General features: G+C 45.4%; 1 protein-coding gene across 8 annotated transcripts in view; it reads right to left on the bottom strand.

The window, feature by feature from the left end:
- SLC8A2 (solute carrier family 8 member A2) overlaps positions 1-18,552 on the bottom strand; it is a 38,990-nt gene that overhangs the window by 9,443 nt on the left and 10,995 nt on the right. For 2 of the 8 annotated variants that reach the window (XM_058195798.1, XM_058195795.1), the window contains exons 2-4: positions 10,985-11,088; positions 9,977-9,994; positions 2,404-2,528 (exon numbers count right to left, since the gene is read on the bottom strand). In XM_058195798.1, the coding sequence (XP_058051781.1) occupies positions 2,404-2,528; positions 9,977-9,994; positions 10,985-11,088 (247 nt within the window). Of the gene's footprint in view, positions 1-2,403; positions 2,529-4,983; positions 5,008-7,646; positions 7,665-8,946; positions 8,990-9,976; positions 9,995-10,323; positions 10,364-10,975; positions 11,089-18,552 lie in introns of all 8 variants that reach the window. The other 6 variants (XM_058195797.1, XM_058195793.1, XM_058195792.1 and 3 more) reach the window with 5 other exon arrangements.

Below are 18,552 nucleotides of genomic sequence, written 5' to 3'. Positions count from 1 at the left end.
ATTGTTCTTAAAGGAGCCGTGGGTGGTTGGGGTGAGCAAATCAATTCGGTTTCCGTTTTGATCGGCTTGTCGTGTTTGCAGATCGATGGGTTTGGGGTTTTGTTTTTTTCCTCTTGATTTCTCATTCCACATTCATTCTATGCCATTCGTTAGATTAATCAACTTTTTTTTTTTAAAAAAGTTTGCATTAAAATGTATCTATATTGCTGTGCAATTTTGCAAAGCCAATGTAATGCATCACTCAATCATTGGTACAAAATTTTCTCTAGTCTGTCTGCCTGCCTGCCTGCCTGCCTGCCTGCCTGCCTGCCTGCCTGCCATCCATCCATCCATCCATCCATCCATCCATCCATCCATCCATCCATCCATCCATATTTGTCTGTGTCTGTCTGTCTGTCTGTCTACCTACCTACTGTATCTATCTATCTATCTATCTATCTATCTATCTATCTATCTATCTATCTATCTATCTATCTATCTAATCTATCTATCTATCTATCTATCTATCTATCTATCTATCTATCACCTATCTATCTAATCTATCACCTATCTATCATCTCTCAATATCTCTCTCTCTCTCTCTCTCATTTATCCATCATTTGTATCTGTCTGTCTGTCCGTCTGTCTATCCATTCCCTCATTTATCCATCGTCTGTCTATATCTATCATCTACCTGTCTTATATCTATCTATTTTAGAATAACAGAATTGGAAGGGACCTTGGAGGCCTTCTAGTCCAACCCCCTGCTTAGGCAGGAAACCCTACACCACTTCCCAGAAAAAAGACACAGCCTTCTCGTGTCGTTCCCTCGAGGGGGTCTTGAAACTCCCTGCAGGTTTTCTATGTACATCTCCCCAGAACAGCAGGGCCCCCCCCAGGGATATTCTCAGCCTCGGAGGAATCAGACGGAAGGTACCAACTGAGGCAGGGACAGGCATTCTGCACAACGTCCAGAGGGACCCCCACCCCCACCCCCGTGTTCAACGAGCGGCCATAATAATGGCAATCATAAATATGACGTTGTTCTTAAAGGAGCTGTTGGTGGTTGGGGTGAGCAAATCAATTCGGTTTCCGTTTTGATCGGCTTGTCGTGTTTGCAGATCGATGGGTTTGGGGTTTTGTTTTTTTCCTCTTGATTTCTCATTCCACATTCATTCTATGCCATTTGTTAGATTAATCAACTTTTTTTTAAAAAAAAAAGTTTGCATTAAAATGTATCTATATTGCTGTGCAATTTTGCAAAGCCAGTGTAATGCATCACTCAATCATTGGTACAAAATTTTCTCTAGTCTATCTGCCTGCCTGCCTGCCATCCATCCATCCATCCATCCATCCATCCATCTATCCATCCATCCATCCATCCATCCATCCATCCATCCATCCATCCATCCATATTTGTCTGTGTCTGTCTGTCTGTCTGTCTGTCTACCTACCTACTGTATCTATCTATCTATCTATCTATCTATCTATCTATCTATCTATCTATCTATCTATCTATCTATCTATCTATCTATCTATCTATCTATCTATCTAATCTACTATCTATCTATCTATCTATCTATCTATCTATCTATCTATCTATCTATCTATCTATTACCTATCTATCTAATCTATCACCTATCTATCATCTCTCTCTCTCTCTCTCATTTATCCATCATTTGTATCTGTCTGTCTGTCCGTCTGTCTATCCATTCCCTCATTTATCCATCATCTGTCTGTCTATATCTATCATCTACCTGTCTTATATCTATCTATTTTAGAATAACAGAATTGGAAGGGACCTTGGAGGCCTTCTAGTCCAACCCCCTGCCTAGGCAGGAAACCCTACACCACTTCAGACAAATGGTTATCCAACATCTTCTTAAAAACTTCCAGTGTTGGAGCATTCACAACTTCTGAAGGCGAAGTTGTTCCACTGATTAATTGTTCTCCCTGTCAGGAAATTTATCCTTAGTTCTAAATCTATTTTTATTATTTATTCTCTCCCTCTCTCTTCTATCCATCCATCGATCTATCCCTGAGCTTAAGTTTAAATTGTCATCCAAAGATAATTTTTTTCCTTCAGACCCAAACTGGGCTCCTCTGCCGTCTCTCGCTTGAAGGGAAGGGGAGCAGCCAGAGGTGGGTTTCAGTGGGTTCTGACCAGTTCTGGAGAACCGGTAGCAGAAATTTTGAGTAGTTCGGAGAACCGGTAGTAAAAATTCTGACTGGCCCCTTCCCCCATCTATTATCTGCCTCCCGAGTCCCAGCTGATCGGGAGGAAATGGGAATTTTGCAGGATCCTTCCCCTGCCACACCCACCAAGTCATGCCACACCCACCAAGCCACACCCACAGAACCGGTAGTAAAAAAATTTGAAACCCACCACTGGAAGCTGCCCTGAGTTGGTGCTCTGCTCCTTACCTTGAAATCATAGGACTCTTCTATGACGACCTCCAGGCGGGAATTCTCCCCCAGGATGGGTTTGCCCATCTCAGCAATCCGCCAGGCCTCTTCCTCCTCAGCGGAGAGTTTCTTGTCACCGTCGGCTAAATAAAAAAAGAAACAACATCACCCAACATCTTGATTGGACCGGATGGTTATTTTACTCGAGTGTATTCCAATCTTCCCTGCCTCTTTTCCTCTTTTTTTTTTCATCACAACAATCCTGCGAGGTAGGCTGTGCCTGGGCCAACGTCAGCTGGCTGAAGTTGGAATTCAAATCTAGAGCTCTCCAGTCCTAGTTTACTCTGGAGTTGTTGTTGTTTTTGGTCTATTTTCTATTAGATAAGAGATACACTGCTCCTAAATAGGGAAGATCCATTTAATTGTCAGAATAAATCACGTTTGATCAGGAGTGGTGTTCACTTATCTTCGCTACTGGTTCGCAAATGTGAACTCGGTTCACAAGTGCGGTTCGCAAATGCGCTTGCTTAGCTCACTCGTACCACCTCCGCGCATACGCACAGACTTTCGCGCATGTGCAAGAACAGGATGTGATGACGTCCAGGCAAGTAGGCGGAGCCTCCCGCAGCTGCCGCTACAGGTTCATTGGAACCGGATAGAACCGGCTGAATACCACCACTGCGCTTGATGTATTCCCTAGTTCCCATGTTGGTTGGGAATTCTGGGAGTTGGAGTGCACCAGTCTTAAAGAGGTCGAAGATTGGAGACCCCTGTTTTCGAGCACTCTTCCTGGACTGTGTGATGAAACTGCGTTCTCTATTTTTCTTAGCTTATCTTATTCTTGGGCAGAAGGGGCCGTGATAGCTCAGGTGTCAAGGTTCCAGAAAAACCTCTTCTGCATTAAAAAAAACTCAGAAGCCATTGTTTTCCAGAGTTCTTTACTAGCATGAGGAAACTGGCACATGATGAGTGAAATTCCAAAACTGAATTTCCGGATTCTTTTCCCAGTTATACAAACCCCAAGAGTCCCACCCCCCTGACCCCTTTGATGGTCACATGGTCCCACGTTCTCCCAATTCATTCAAATATCTTCTTGCCACTCTTCCTGCAGATGTGAACACCATCCGACCTTGACCGCTTGAAGAATGTTACCATACCCCTCAGCCCCCCTTCCTCCCCTCAGGGGAAAAATATGGCAGCGTCTGGAACCCTAAAGTCTAATATGGTTTCCAGGCCTGACATCCGGCTGTTAAGAAGCCTGTTATTAAAACACAGCAGCCTGCAATTACTGCAGGTTCAAGCCCGGCCCAAGGTTGACTCAGCCTTCCATCCTTTATAAGGTAGGTAAAATGAGGACCCAGATTGTTGGGGGGGCAATAAGTTGACTTTGTAAAAAATATACAAATAGAATGAGACTATTGCTTTATACACTGTAAGCCGCCCCGAGTCTTCGGAGAAGGGCGGGGTATAAATGTAAATGTAAACAAAAAAAAAAGAAGTGAGAGCTAGGCAGAACCCCCCAAAAAAAATCGGAAGGAAAAAAATATTAGAATTTATTGAGCATTCCATTGTCAAGTTTCCCTCCACCATCCCAAGATGTATACTATTTCTCAAATTCAGCAGCTGTTAAGCTGGGCGGATTTCAATTCCCAGAATTCCATGGCTGGCTGGGGAATTCTGGGAGTTGAAGTCCAGGCGGCTTAAAGCGGCTGAGGTTGAGACCCACCGGTCTAGAGACTTGAAAAAAGAAATCTAATATTGTAGCTTTGCTTCTCAGGCTGAAAAACACAGTCCAATTCCAAGTAAAAGCAAAATAATAATACTTTAAAAAAAAATATCCCACATTTGTGCAAGATACACTGAACACTGGAAGGCATACATGGGACCAACAACATGAAAATTATTTGCAGATGCTTTGGCTGGAATATTTGCATGGCTCTCCAGAAAATTTTCCCAGTTCTTCCATCTCTCTTGGAATTCAGGAGCTCCAGCTTGGCTGTCATGTCCCCCCTCCGACGACCGGGTCTAGGAAGTCCGTATCAAACGTGGCAACGAAGTCTCTGCAGCTTGTCAAATTCCTTCGAGGTTTCTCAGGGCAGGCAGGAGTCCAAGTTGTGACTTCAGCGATAGAGTCCGATAGCAGCAAACTAGATGAGACTTTGCTTGACTCAAAAGTTGGAATGCCAAAAGCAGGTCCTTTATATAGGCTGTGGGGTGTGGCTCCATGACTTAACATTTATCCAGGCCTGCCCCTCCCTTCCTTCTGCTGGCGTCGCCTCTCAGATCTCCGGAAGCGAGGATCCTCCCACTTTGAATTCTCTTCAGCTGGATCTGCTGTCAGTAATTCCAGCACATGGCTGGCTTCCTGCTCACACGCTGTAGGAGTGAGGTTTATCGGGTTTGTTTGTTCATTCCTGGAATCCTCTCCGGGCATGGGGCCAGGGCCGGGGGCTGGAGGCATGACAGGCCGTTCATCTTCATTATCAGACTCGGAGTCTGATAACAGGCCCGGATGGAGACGGGAGGGGCCCGGCTGAGGAGAGGAGGGAGGACGAGGCACAACATTGGCTCTTCCCATCGAAACTTCATATTCTCCACCTTCTCATGCAATTCAATTGTCTTCTAAGGTCTGATTTGGTGCATCGTGTGTCAGGCCTGGAAACCATACTAGACTTTAGGGTCTGAAAAACAATGGCTTCTGAGTTTTTTTATGCAGAAGAGGTTTTTCTGGAACCTTGACATCGTGGAGTCTACCCAGAAGTGTCATCTGTCCCACTTTACTGGGGAGGCTATTCATGGCCAGCCATTCCCAAGTCAGGTTATGCTACCACTTCAAAAACCCCAAAGGGACACAAATGTGCTTTGAATTTTTCAGCGAGTCAGGAACAGGAACAACCGAGAACGGTGGGGGTGAGGTGGGGGACAATGTCCCTTTTCCTCTGAGCAACTGGGGACATTTAAAAGATCCTAGGGAAGACAGAGGCCTGGCCCAAAAGGCATTTGCATGTCGGCTTGCAATTTGGTGGCGATTTAACAGAACAGATTTAACATCATTGGGAGGGACTTTGTGGGTCTTCTAGCCCAACCCCCTGCTCAAGCAGGAGACCCTATCCCATTTCAGACAAGCGGCTGTCCAATCTCTTCTTTAAAACCTCCAGGGTTGGAGAATTCACAACGTCTGGTGGCAAGCAGTTCCACTGGTTAATCGTTACAACTTTTCAGGAAATCCCTCCTTAGTTCCAGGTTGCTTCTCTCCTCGGTTAGTTTCCATCCGTTGCTTCTCCTCCTGCCTTCAGGCGCTTTGGAAAATGGCTTGACCCCCCCCCCACCTCTTCCTTGTGGCAGTCCCTGAAATATGGGAAGGCTGCTATCGTGGGCCCCCCCCACATTGCTTCTTCCCTTTTTTGCAGACGCTACCAGTCCATTCCTTGCATGTCTTTCTGCCAATAAAGGAGAATATTTATAGCTCAGGGTTGACCTTGGTGCCAGTGATGGGTTCCTACCGGTTCCCCCCGGTTCGGGAGAGCCAGTAGCGGAGATGTTGAAGTGACAGCGAACCGGTTCGTCCCGACCGTCATCTGGGCCCTCCTGCCTGCCCCTGCGCTATACCTACCTTTCTTCTTCTGCTTTTAGCCCAGCTGAAAGCTGTGGCAGAGCGGATTGCACTGCCTCAGCTGTTCAGAAAATCAATGCTCTTGCATGAAGCGCAGGTTTGGCGTGCGTGCGAGCGAGCAAAGTGAGACACACACGCACTGATTGCACACAAAGCACGTGTGTGAAGCGAACCGGTGGTAACACCGGTTAGAACCGACCACTGCTGGGTGTCCTCTGAGCTGGGTGGTTTCTCTTGCATTCTCTTGTCTCATTACCCAAACTAGGGTAACATCATTTATTCGGGAACAAGGCCCAGCGAGCAAGATTCTGAACATTTTGCACGGAGGTGGCCGGATTCTTGATTCCGCCAGGTTTTAATTTTGCCTTTTGGCAGTCATGAAATTCCATCTCCATGTGTCTCTCTCTGCTGCACCCTTCCCTTAAACCCCCTGGTCTCTTGGCAGGTGCTGGAGAATTGGGTGGGGGGACGGTCTTTTCCCCAAGCAAGAAGGGGCTTCTGAAGCAGGACAGGCAGGCTCGCTCTCTCGAAAACAGCTGCACACTCCCATTCCTTGCACAGTGCATAGTTTCTCACCCACACATTCCCTCTCCCCCAGAACGGAGCTAATGTACAAAATGCTCAAGCGCACCGCACACACTTTCTCCTACGCACTGCCTCCCATGGCACACACACACACCCCATTGGACGGAGCCCTCCTCCTCCTCCTCCTCTCTGGCACAGATGTTGAGAAGCAGGCAGCTGTCATGGATCTGGGCTCTGTGCGGCCCCTGACGGTGTTTCCCTTCCAGTCCAGTCGGGCGGTGGGGTAGGAAAGGGGTCTGAGCCCCCATTTGCCAGCAAGCAAGCAAGCAAGCAAGCAAGCAAGCAAGCTAGCTAGCAAGGCAGGGCAAAAGTTGCAAATCATTATTCTGGTTGACAGGTGCCCATTTCCAGCACCTGGGTCAGGAGGTGTGAAGCAGACACATTGCCTGTACCAATCTGTGTGCCCACTCGCCCCACACCCCCCCCCCCCCGCAAAGGAATTCTTTCACCCTCCTTGGAAATTCAATTTCACATTTTGCAAAGGTTGTTTCGACAGAATAACAAGAATGGGAAGGGGCCTTGGAGGTCTTCTAGTCCAACCCTCCCAGGCAAGCAGGAGAAGACCCTATTCCAATCCGGACAAATGGCTGTCCAATCTCTTCTTTTTTTAAAAAAACAACCCTCCAGTGTTGATGATGAAGAAGGTGTGAAATTCTGCTTGACTTTCCCTTTGGTGCAGATTCAAAGGCTCACGTGAGGGTGAAGGGGATATATTTAGCAATAGCAATAGACTTATATGTACCGCTGACTTCATTGCACTTTCCAGCCCTCTCTAAGCGGTTTACAGAGTCAGCCTCTTGCCCCCAATAATCTGGGTCCTCATTTTACCCACCTCGGAAGGATGGACGGCTGAGTCCAACCTTGACTGGTCAGGATCAAACTCCTAACAGTGGGCAGAGTTAGACGTCAATAGCAATAGCGGTAGCATTTAGACGTATATACCGCTTCACAGTGCTTTTACAGCCCCTCTCTAAGCGGTTTAAAGAGTCAGCCTCTTGCCCCCAACAATCTAGGTCCTCATTTTATCGAACTCAGAAGGATGGCAGGCTGCGTCAACCTTGACCTGCTCAGGATCAAACTCCTGACAGTGGGCAGAGTTTGCCTGCAATGCTGCATTCTAACCACTGTGCACCATGGCTCTATATCTATCTATCTATCTATCTATCTATCTATCTATCTATCTATCTATCTATCTATCTATCATCTATCTATCATCTACCTATCATCTATCTATCTACCTGCCTAGTAGCATTTAGACGTATATATCGCTTCACAGTGCTTTTACAGCCCTCTCTAAGCAATTTACAGAGTCAGCCTCTTGCCCCCAACAGTCTGGGTCCTCATTTTACCGACCTCGGAAGGATGGACGGCTGATTCAACCTTGAACCGGTCAGGATCGAACTCCTGGCAGTGGGCAGAATCAGCCTGCATTACTGCATTCTAACCACTGCACCACCAGGGCCCTTCCTTCCTTCCTTCCTTCCTTCCTTCCTTCCTTCCTTCCTTCCTTCCTTCCTTCCTTCCTCCTTCCTCCTTCCTTCCTCCTTCCTTCCTTCCTTCCTTCCTTCCTCCTTCCTTCCTTCCTTCCTTCCTTCCTTCCTCCTTCCTTCCTTCCTCCCTCCCTCCCTCCTTCCCTCCCTCCCTTCCCACTTAGCAATAGCATTTAGACTTATATACTGTAAAGCTTCATAGTGCTTTACAGCCCTCTCTAAGCAGTTTACAAAGTCAGCCTCTTGCCCCCAACAATCTGGGTCCTCGTTTTACTGACCTCAGAAGGCTGAGCTAACCTTGAGCCCGTCAGGATTTAACTCCTGGCAGTGGGTGAAGTTAGCCTACAATACTTCTTTCTAGCCACTGCGTCACTATGGCTCTTTACACAAACAAACACTTTGCTAACCATCTATATCACATTGATGAAACATTTAGAATCTGATCACTGGTCAAAAGAATGACTACATCAAACAGCAATTAATATACAACCCTTCTTGTTTAGCGGTAGTAGCTGGGGTGAAATCCAGCAGGTTCTGACAGGTTCTGGAGAACTGGTAGCGGAAATTTTGAGTAGTTTGGAGAACTGGCAAATACCACCTCTGGCTGGCCCCAGAGTGGGGTGGGAATGGGGATTTTACAGTAGCCTTTCCCTGGAGTAGAGAGGGATTGGAGATTTTGCAGTCTCCTTCCCCCAGGAGTGGGGTGGGAATGGGGATTTTGCAGTCTCCTTCCCCTGGAGTGGGAAGGGAATGGGGATTTTGCAGTCTCCTTCCCCTGCCACGCCCACAGAACCAGTAGTAAAAAAAATTGGATTTCACCACTGGCTAGTATATCTTTGACCTAACCATCCCTTTGTCTCCCCGCCTTATGGGGAGGAAGCCAGCATTTCTCCCTGCAAATTAAGATCAATTAATCCTACATCACTGGAATTGTTCAGGGAAATTTAGCACCTCCCGTTGCTAAACTCTTCATTGGTCTGTTTGCAAATGCAAGAAAGAAACCGCAGAACCTGCTTCGACCTGGATTTTAGAGGATATTCCCATTTCCCCCAAACTGGTTTCAAAGGACTTGCCCCTCTTGCCTGAGAAAAACAAATTCCAGACTAAAATCGGAGGTTATTTGGAGCGAACATGTAGGAAGGAAGGAAGGAAGGAAAGGCCCTGGTGGTGCCTTTTCTTCTCTCAGATCCTCAGTCGCTCCCTCTGTAAAATGGGTGCAGTAAAACACCCGAGTACATTACTTTGATGCAGAAAGTGGGGGGGGGGAAACTTATGGCAAGCGAGCAAAACATCAATACATTTAAGAGCTGGGCCCCAAAAACTCATTTGCAGCTGGGCAGATACCGTTGGGTGGCCTGGGATGCATTCAGAGTAGGTACCCCAATTATTATTATTTTATTATTATTAAATTTATTTGCCCTCTAGCTTGCCGTGGGGCTCATCTAGATCAGGGGTCTCCAACCTTGGTCCCTTTAAGACTTGTGGACTTCAACTCCCAGAGTCCCTCAGCCAGCAAAGCTTGGAGGTCATCTAGTCCAGGGGTCTCCAACCTTGGTCCCTTTAAGATTTGTGGACTTCAACTCCCAGAGTCCCTCAGCCAGCTTTGCTGGGAGTTGAAGTCCGCAAGTCTTAAAGGGACCAAGGTTGGAGACCCCTGATCTAGAGCGGTTTGCAACAATAATAAAAAGGAAAAAAAAAACACATGAAAAACAGATGTAAGATAATAGAACGATAAAATAAACAATGAAAGAGAGCACAGCGAGAAAGACAGCTATATGACTACCCAAAAAGTAAGAAAGATGGACAGATAGAGAACAACAAAGTGAGGAGGGGGTCAATCCAAATTGTGGAAGGAAAACTGGCTGGAGAAGGGGGACAAGGGGAAAAAGAGGAGGGGGCTTACCTTGATGGAGCAGGAGAGCTGCAACCAGAGAAACAGAGAGAGAGAAAGAGAGAGAGAAAAAAAATTATGCAATTAGCATAATTGCATAATAATTAGCATAAGGTAGCACCAAAGCTTAAGACCCTAAATTGGGTTAGTCCTCGACTTAGAACCATTCGTTTAATGACTGTTTGAAGTCACAAAGGCACTGGGGAAAAGGAGCTTATGATCGGTCCTTGCACTTACGACCGTCACAGTATAGGGTGGGCTTCAACTCCCAGAATTCCCCAGCCAGCATGCTTTAAGATGAGTGGACTTCAATTCCCAGAATTCCCCAGCCAGCATGCTTTAAGATGGGTGACTTCGACATCCAGAATTCCCCAGCCAGGAAGCTTTAAGATGAGTGGACTTCAACTCCCAGAATTCCCCAGCCAGCATGCTTTAAGATAGGTGGACTTCAATTCCCAGAATTCCCCAGCCAGCATGCTTTAAGATGAGTGGACTTCAACTCCCAGAATTCCCCAGCCAGCATGCTTTAAGATGAGTGGACTTCAACTCCCAGAATTCCCCAGCCAGGAAGCTTTAAGGTGGGTGGGCTTCAACTCCCAGAATTCCCCAGCCAGCATGCTTTAAGATAGGTGGACTTCAATTCCCAGAATTCCCCAGCCAGCATGCTTTAAGATGGGTGGACTTCAATTCCCCGAATTCCCCAGCCAGCATGCTTTAAGATGGGTGGATTTCAATTCCCAGAATTTCCCAGCTAGCATGCTTTAAGATGAGTGGACTTCAACTCCCAGAATTCCCCAGCCAGGAAGCTTTAAGATGGGTGGACTTCAATTCCCAGAATTCCCCAGCCAGCATGCTTTAAGATGAGTGGACTTCAACTCCCAGAATTCCCCAGTCACATGCGTTAAGATGGGTTGATCTCACCAGCCACCCAGCCCTAAAGCCACCCCATATTACCACCTCCATAGGGCCTGTTTTCCTCCTGCCCTAGAGGGGGCATCCTCCTCCTGACACCCCACTTACCAGAGATTCCTCTTTTCAACCAACGGGGTTGGCCCAGTTCAATGAAGAAACTGTCTTTTTTCTCATATTCTTCGACGTCCACAATTTTCACGTGAAGCGATTTTCTGGGCAAAGCGAAGAAAGTGAAATGCATTAAAGTGGAAAGGACTGGATCAGCCTAGAAGTTTCTACTGTAGTAGATCCCTCTCTAAGTGGGTCGATTAATTGATCTGACTTTTATCCTGCCTTCATTATGGTTTCCTGAAGAGCACAAGGCGGCGAGGATACTTTCCCTCCTATTTTTCCCCACAACAACCCTGTGACGTAGGTTGATTGACTGAGAAAGTGATTGACAGTCACCCAGCCAGCTTGCATGCCTATGGTGGGATTAGAACTCACCGTCTCCTGGTAATTGGCCTATCGCCATTCAACTGACGGAGGACATGAAAGGAGCCTTCCTGAAGATTGAATTACCTTTGGCAACCAGGTACCCGCTGGCCAGAAAGTGGTCACCAGCAAATCCTTCCAAACCAGAAGCACCCTTTGGTTAGTTTTATAGGTGCTTCTGACCCAAATATAGACAGATCCAACTGGCTTTCACGGCTAAGGTGGAACTAGAACTCACTGACTCCTGGTGCTTGGTCCAAAGATACTCCCCCCACAAGCCGGCTTTCCCGGCTAAGGTGGAACTAGAACTCACTGTCTCCTGGTGCTTGGCCCAAAGATACTCCCCCCACAAGCTGATTTTCACAGCTAAGGTGGAACTAGAATTCACTGTCTCCTGGTGTTGGCCCAAAGATATCTCTCCCCAGCCAGCTTTCACGGCTAAGGTGGAACTAGAACTCACTGTCTCCTGGTGCTTGGCCCAAAGATACTCTCCCCACAAGCCGATTTTCACGGCTAAGGTGGAACTAGAATTCACTGTCTCCTGGTGTTGGCCCAAAGATATCTCTCCCCAGCCAGCTTTCACGGCTAAGGTGGAACTAGAACTCACTGACTCCTGGTGCTTGGCCCAAAGATACTCCTCCCACAAGCCGGTTTTCACGGCTAAGGTGGAACTAGAACTCACTGTCTCCTGGTGCTTGGCCCAAAGATATCTCTCCCCAGCCAGCTTTCACGGCTAAGGTGGAACTAGAACTCACTGACTCCTGGTGCTTGGCCCAAAGATCTCTCGCAGCCAGTTTTCATGCCTAAAAGTGGGACTAGAACTGGTGATTGGCCCAAAGATACTTCCCATCCCCCTCCCAGCCGGCTTTCACGGCTAAGATGGAACTAGAACTCACTGTCTCCTGGTTCCTAAGTCAGCAGACCAAAATGACAATGGTCGCCACTCTGCAGCCACTATGACCACAAGACCCCATGATGGATACAGGCAGAGAGGAAGAGGAACGGATACTCTCATAACCCTGGAGAGTTTGATTGAGGGGTTTCACCTAAGAGGGTCAACATTGTCACCTCTCTTCATCCTTCCCCCACTCCTAGGATTCTTCATCTAAAAAAAGGGTCCCTTGAGATCATCAAGTCTAACCCCCACCCCCGCTCCAGGCAGGAATTTATTTATTTATTTATTTTGTTTATTTTGTCACAACATCATACAAAAAGATTATATAGTATATAAACATATATATGAGTAAATATTAGGAGGTATAAGCATATATATATATATATATATATATATATAAGCATATATATATATATATATATATATATATATATATATATATATATATATATATATATATATATACATATATATATACATATATATATAGGAAGAAGAAAAGAAAAACAATAGGACAGGAACGGTAGGCACGTTTGTGCGCTTATGCACGCCCCTTATGGTCCTCTTAGGAATGGGGTGAGGTCAATAGTAGAAAGTTTTTGGATAAAACTTTTAGGATTGTGGGAAGAGACCACAGAGTCAGGTAAAGTATTCCAAGCACTGATGATTCTGTTACAGAAGTTGTATTTTCTGCAATCTAGATTAAAGCGGTTGACATTAAGTTTAAATCTGTTGGTTGCTCTAGTATTATTGCAATTAAAGCTGAAGTAGTCTTTAACAGGAAGGACATTACAATAGATGATTCTGTGAGTTAAACTTAGGTCTTGTCGAAGGCGATGGAGTTCCAAGCTTTCTAAGCCTAGGATTTCAAGTCTGGTGGGGTAAGGTATTTTGTTGTTTTCAGAGGAATGGAGAACTCTTCTTGTAAAATATTTCTGGACACGTTCAATTGTATTGATGTCAGAGATGTGGTGAGGGTTCCAAACAGGTGAGCTGTATTCTAGAATTGCATCCCTTAAGTGGAAGCGAATTTGGGGCTGGCACGGAGGCCTTTGAGAAAGGAAGGATTGGGCACCGCCTCCCACCAGCCCCCTCCCGGGCGCAGCACCAGGGAAGGGTTGTCATGGAAACAGAGATTTTTGTTGTTGACATGAAACGCTAAGAAATCAATTACTGACAAATGATGGGGTGGGTGGGTGGGCTTTCTCTCTCTCTCCACCGCCCGCCTCTGGAAAGGGAGTGGCTGATGGGTTGGGCAGTCAGAGAAAGAGCTCAAGTCCATCAGAGGATTGGGAGTGGGGGTCGGGGGTGGGCTCAGGCAAAAAATAGAGAGGGGAAGCGCGACTGATTTTGACTGATCGATTGGTTTGGATTGATCGATTGGCTGGATCCCAGATTAGCATCCCTGATCTTAACTGCAACTGGTCTCAACATTTAGGAAAAGATGATGCAACACGAGCAGGTCCCATACATCACCAGGTCCCCCCATGCACCCCTGCCCAGAATCTAATCTCATTCCAAAATCAAGAAATTGCCAAACTACACTATTAGGATAGGATATGTAAGGATAGGAGAGGAGAGGAGAGGAGAGGAGAGGAGAGGAGAGGAGAGGAGAGGAGAGGAGAGGAGAGAATAGAATAGAATAGAATAGAATAGAATAGAATAGAATAGAATAGAATAGAATAGAATAGAATAGAATAGAATAGAATAGAATAGAATAGAATAACAGAGTTGGAAGGGACCTTGGAGGTCTTCTAGTCCAACCCCCTGCTTAGGCAGGAAACCCTACACCACTTCAGACAAATGGTTATCCAACATCTTCTTAAAAACTTCCAGTGTTGGAGCATTCACAACTTCTGGAGGCAAGTTGTTCCACTGATGAATTCTTCTAACTGTCAGGAAATTTCTCCTTAGTTCTAAAAGTTGCTTCTCTCCTTGATTAGTTTCCACCCGTTGCTTCTTGTCCTGCCTTTAGGTGTTTTGGAGAATATCTTGACTCCCTCTTCTTTGTGGCAGCCCCTGAGATATTGGAAGACTGCTATCATGTCTCCCCTAGTCCTTTTCATTAAATTAGACATACCCAGTTCCTGCAACCGTTCTTCATATGTTCTAGCCTCCAGTCCCAATTGTATCTATCGGATTTAAAACTGATTTTAAACCACCTCTTGGAACCTATATTGGGTATTCATTTAATGAAGAGAAGGACTGGGGGTGACATGATAGCAGTATTCCAGTATTTGAGGGGCTGCCACAAAAAAAGAGGGGGTCAAATTATTCTCCAAAGCACCGGAAGGCAGGACAAGGAACAATGGAAGGAAACTAACCAAGGAGAGAAGCAACCTGGAATTAAGGAGCAATTTCCTGACACTTAAAACAATTAATCAGTGGAACGGCTTGCCACTAGAAGTTGTGGGTGTTCCGACACTGGAGGTTTTTAACAAGAGATGGTCCGGAATGGCATGTTGCAGTCAACATATGACCACAATGGAGCTCAAAATTTACGTTGGTAAGTGAGACCTTTGTGAAGTGAGTTTTGCCCTGTTTTACGACCTTTCTTATGACAACCTGCCTTCCATTGAGGACCTGTATACTGCACGAATCAAGAAGAGGGCCGTGAAAATATTTGCAGATCCCTCGCATCCTGGACATAAACTGTTTCAACTCCTACCCTCAAAACGACGCTTTAGAGCACTGCACACCAGAACAACTAGACACAAGAACAGTTTTTTCCCGAAGGCCATCACTCTGCTAAACAAATAATCCCCTCAACACTGTCAGACTATTTACTGAATCTGCACTACTATTAATCGTCTCATCGTTCCCATCACCAATCTCTTTCCACTTATGACTGCATGGCTATAACTTTGTTGCTGGCAATCCTTATGATTTATATTGATATATTGATCATCAATTGTGTTGTAAATGTTGTACCTTGATGAACGTATCTTTTCTTTTGTGTACACTGAGAGCATCTGCACCAAGACAAATTCCTTGTGTGTCCAATCACACTTGGCCAATAAATTCTATAAAATTCTATAAAAGCACAGTAAAGCGGTATATAAAGCTATAGAGCACTGCACACCAGAACAACTAGACACAAGAACAGTTTTTTCCCGAAGGCCATCACTCTGCTAAACAAATAATTCCCTCAACACTGTCAAACTATTTACTGAATCCGCACTACTATTAATCTTCTCATCGTTCCCATCACCAATCTCTTTCCACTTATGACTGTATGACTGTAACTTTGTTGCTGGCAATCCTTATGATTTATATTGATATATTGACCATCAATTGTGTTGTAAATGTCGTACCTTGATGAACGCATCTTTTCTTTTATGTACACTGAGAGCATATGCACCAAGACAAATTCCTTGTGTGTCCAATCACACTTGGCCAATAAAATTCTATTCTAATTCTAATTCTATTCAATTGCTAAGTGAAGCACTGAGTGGCTAAGTTGGTAACACAGTTGTTAAGTGAATCTGACTTTGCTTGTCAGAAGGCCACAAAAGGGGAACATGTGATTCCAGGAGGTTGCACAATATGCGTCGGTTGTGCCAAGCATCCGAATTATGCTTTGGGTGGCTGCGGGGATTGCTGCAATGGTCATAAGTGTGAAAAATGGTCATAAGTTTTTTCACGCTATTGTAACTTTGAACGGTCATTACACGAACTGTTGTAAGTCAACGATTACCCATGTAGGATTTCTGGCTTGAGCCGAGGGTGGGGTTGGACTAGAAGACCTCCATGGTCCCTTCCGACTCTTGTTATCCTCTTATCTGTGGACCAGATTCTTTAAGGAGACCCAAAAAATCCAAACCGCCTTTTAAACTTTCTGCCTTCAGCTCCCACGGATTGAAAACCTCTCTGTGGCGGGGCCGGATCCATTAGCCGGGTTTCGCTGAATGCATTCGGGCCAAAGAAATTCCCCTTTTTCGCCCTCGAACAGACACACCGACACAAACAGAAAGTAGGAGCAGCTGTGAATATTTCATTCGGTGCTAAAAGATTTATGGCCAGCAGCCCAGCAACCCAATCTCAGCAACTGAAGCAGCGCATATGGGTCACCCCCTATGCTAAATAGATGAGCAAGAGAGAGAGAGATGTGAGGAAAAGAGATGCAGAGAGAGAAATGATAGATAGATAGATGATAGATAGATAGATAGATAGATAGATAGATAGATAGATAGATAGATAGATAGATAGATAGATAGATAGGGAGATGGAGATAGCAATAGCAATAGCTATTGCACCTAGCAATAGCACCTAGTCTTGTAGACCACTTCACAGTGTTTTCCAGCCCCCTCTAAGCAGTTTACAGAGGCAGCCTCTTGCCCCCCAAACAATCTGGGTCCTCATTTGACCCACCTTAGAAGGATGGAAAGCTGAGTCAACCTGAAGCCTGGTGAGATTCGATCTGCCCGCAGTCAGCAGAAGTAGCCTGCAGTACTGCATTCTAACCACTGCACCACAACAGCTCATAGATAGATAGATAGAATAGAATAGAATAGAATAGAATAGAATAGAATAGAATAGAATAGAATAGAATTTTTTATTGGCCAAGTGTGATTGGACACGCAAGGAATTTGTCTTGGTGGATATGCTCTCAGTGTACATAAAAGAAGAGAAAAGATACCTTCATCAAGGTATTATCTATCTTCATCAAGATAGATAGATAGATATGATAGAGAGAAAGAGATGATAGATAGATAGATAGATAGATAGATAGATAGATAGATAGACAGATAGATGATAGATAGACAGAGAGAGACAGACAGAGAGAGAGAGAGAGAGAGAGGAACTGCCAGGGCACAACCTGTTCCAAGGGGAAAAGAGAGCCAGCCATAGGTTTCATTTTTCTCTCTTTCCACCTTTCCCTTCGGGGAAATCTTTCACAAGCTCTGATTTTCAAACCAGCTTCCTTCCTCCCCCCCTCTTTTGAGAGAAGGCCGTTTTAGGCCCTGTTGATCAAGTTGGATTGAAATAGCCCTTTTAGCTGGGTGGAAAAAATGGATTTTTATGGTAAATTGCTGAAGGAGGAAACTGTCTGTTTCTCTCTTCTTCTCACCTGACCCCTTTCTAAAGTGTTCAATAGCAAAGAGTTTTTCAACCTTAGCTATTTTAAAATGTGAAGTCCATCTGTCTTAATGGAAGTTGCCTGGGGAATTCTGGGAGCTGAAGTCCACCCATTTTAATGGATGTTGGCTGGGGGATTCTGGGAATTGAAGTCCCAATTTAAAACTTCAGAGCTTGAGAAACATCATTCTAAGCCACCAGAGGCTTTGGTTTCTTCGTTTATAAAATGTTACTCCTACTCAGTTCTCTTTTTGCTAGGTCAACCTACTCCCTTTTGCCTCCACAACTATGTAAAACTTATTCTCACATCTCCTGTTCATCCTCATGGCTGATGAACCGGAGGAACTCTCTGCCCCTTGATTTTAAGGCACCTCCAGTGCACCTAGGGAGCTACAACTCTCCTAGGGAAGCCGGCTGAGGATGAAGTGGGCACATCTGAGCAGATGCTGACAGGCAGGGGAGGAATTCTGCTTATGCTCTGAAGCCCTTTGTCTTTGCTGCTGGGATTTTAGCAAGGGAGCGGACCGTCCTCCAATGCCTGTCCTGCTTTAGCAGCCTAACTTAATAGGATAGGATAGGATAGGATAGGATAGGATAGGATAGGATAGGATAGGATAGGATAGGATAGGATAGGATAGGATAATTAGAATGGAATGGAATGGAATAGAATAGAATAGAATAGAACAGAACAGAACAGAACAGAACCCAACAGAACAGAACCCAACAGAACAGAATAGAATAACAGAGTTGGAAGGGACCTTGGAGGTCTTCTAGTCCAACCCCCTGCTTAGGCAGGAAACCCTACACCACTTCCAACAAATGGTTATTCAACATCTTCTTAAAAACTTCCAGTGTTGGAGCATCCACAACTTCTGGTGGCAAGTCGTTCCACTGATTAATTGTTCTCACTGTCAGGAAATTTCCCCTTTGTTCTAGGTTGCTTCTCTCCTTGATTAGTTTCCACCCATTGCTTCTTGTCCTGCCTTCAGGTGCTTTGGAGAACAGCTTGACTCCCTCTTCTTTGGGGCAGCCCCTGAGATATTGGAACACTTCTATCATATCACCCCCTCGTCCTTCCTTTTCTTAAACGAGACATACCCAGTTCCAGCAACCGTTCTTTAACATGCTTTTTAAAAAAAATAAACACGTTTGGGAAAAACAAGTCCGTCTACTCTAACTGAGCAACATAATCCCCAACGGGGCCTGGCATTAACCTGTCAAAACATCC

This window comes from Ahaetulla prasina, chromosome 10, assembly GCF_028640845.1.
Source record: "Ahaetulla prasina isolate Xishuangbanna chromosome 10, ASM2864084v1, whole genome shotgun sequence".
Taxonomy (NCBI): domain Eukaryota; kingdom Metazoa; phylum Chordata; class Lepidosauria; order Squamata; family Colubridae; genus Ahaetulla; species Ahaetulla prasina.
This window is presented reverse-complemented; position numbering and strand designations above follow the sequence as displayed.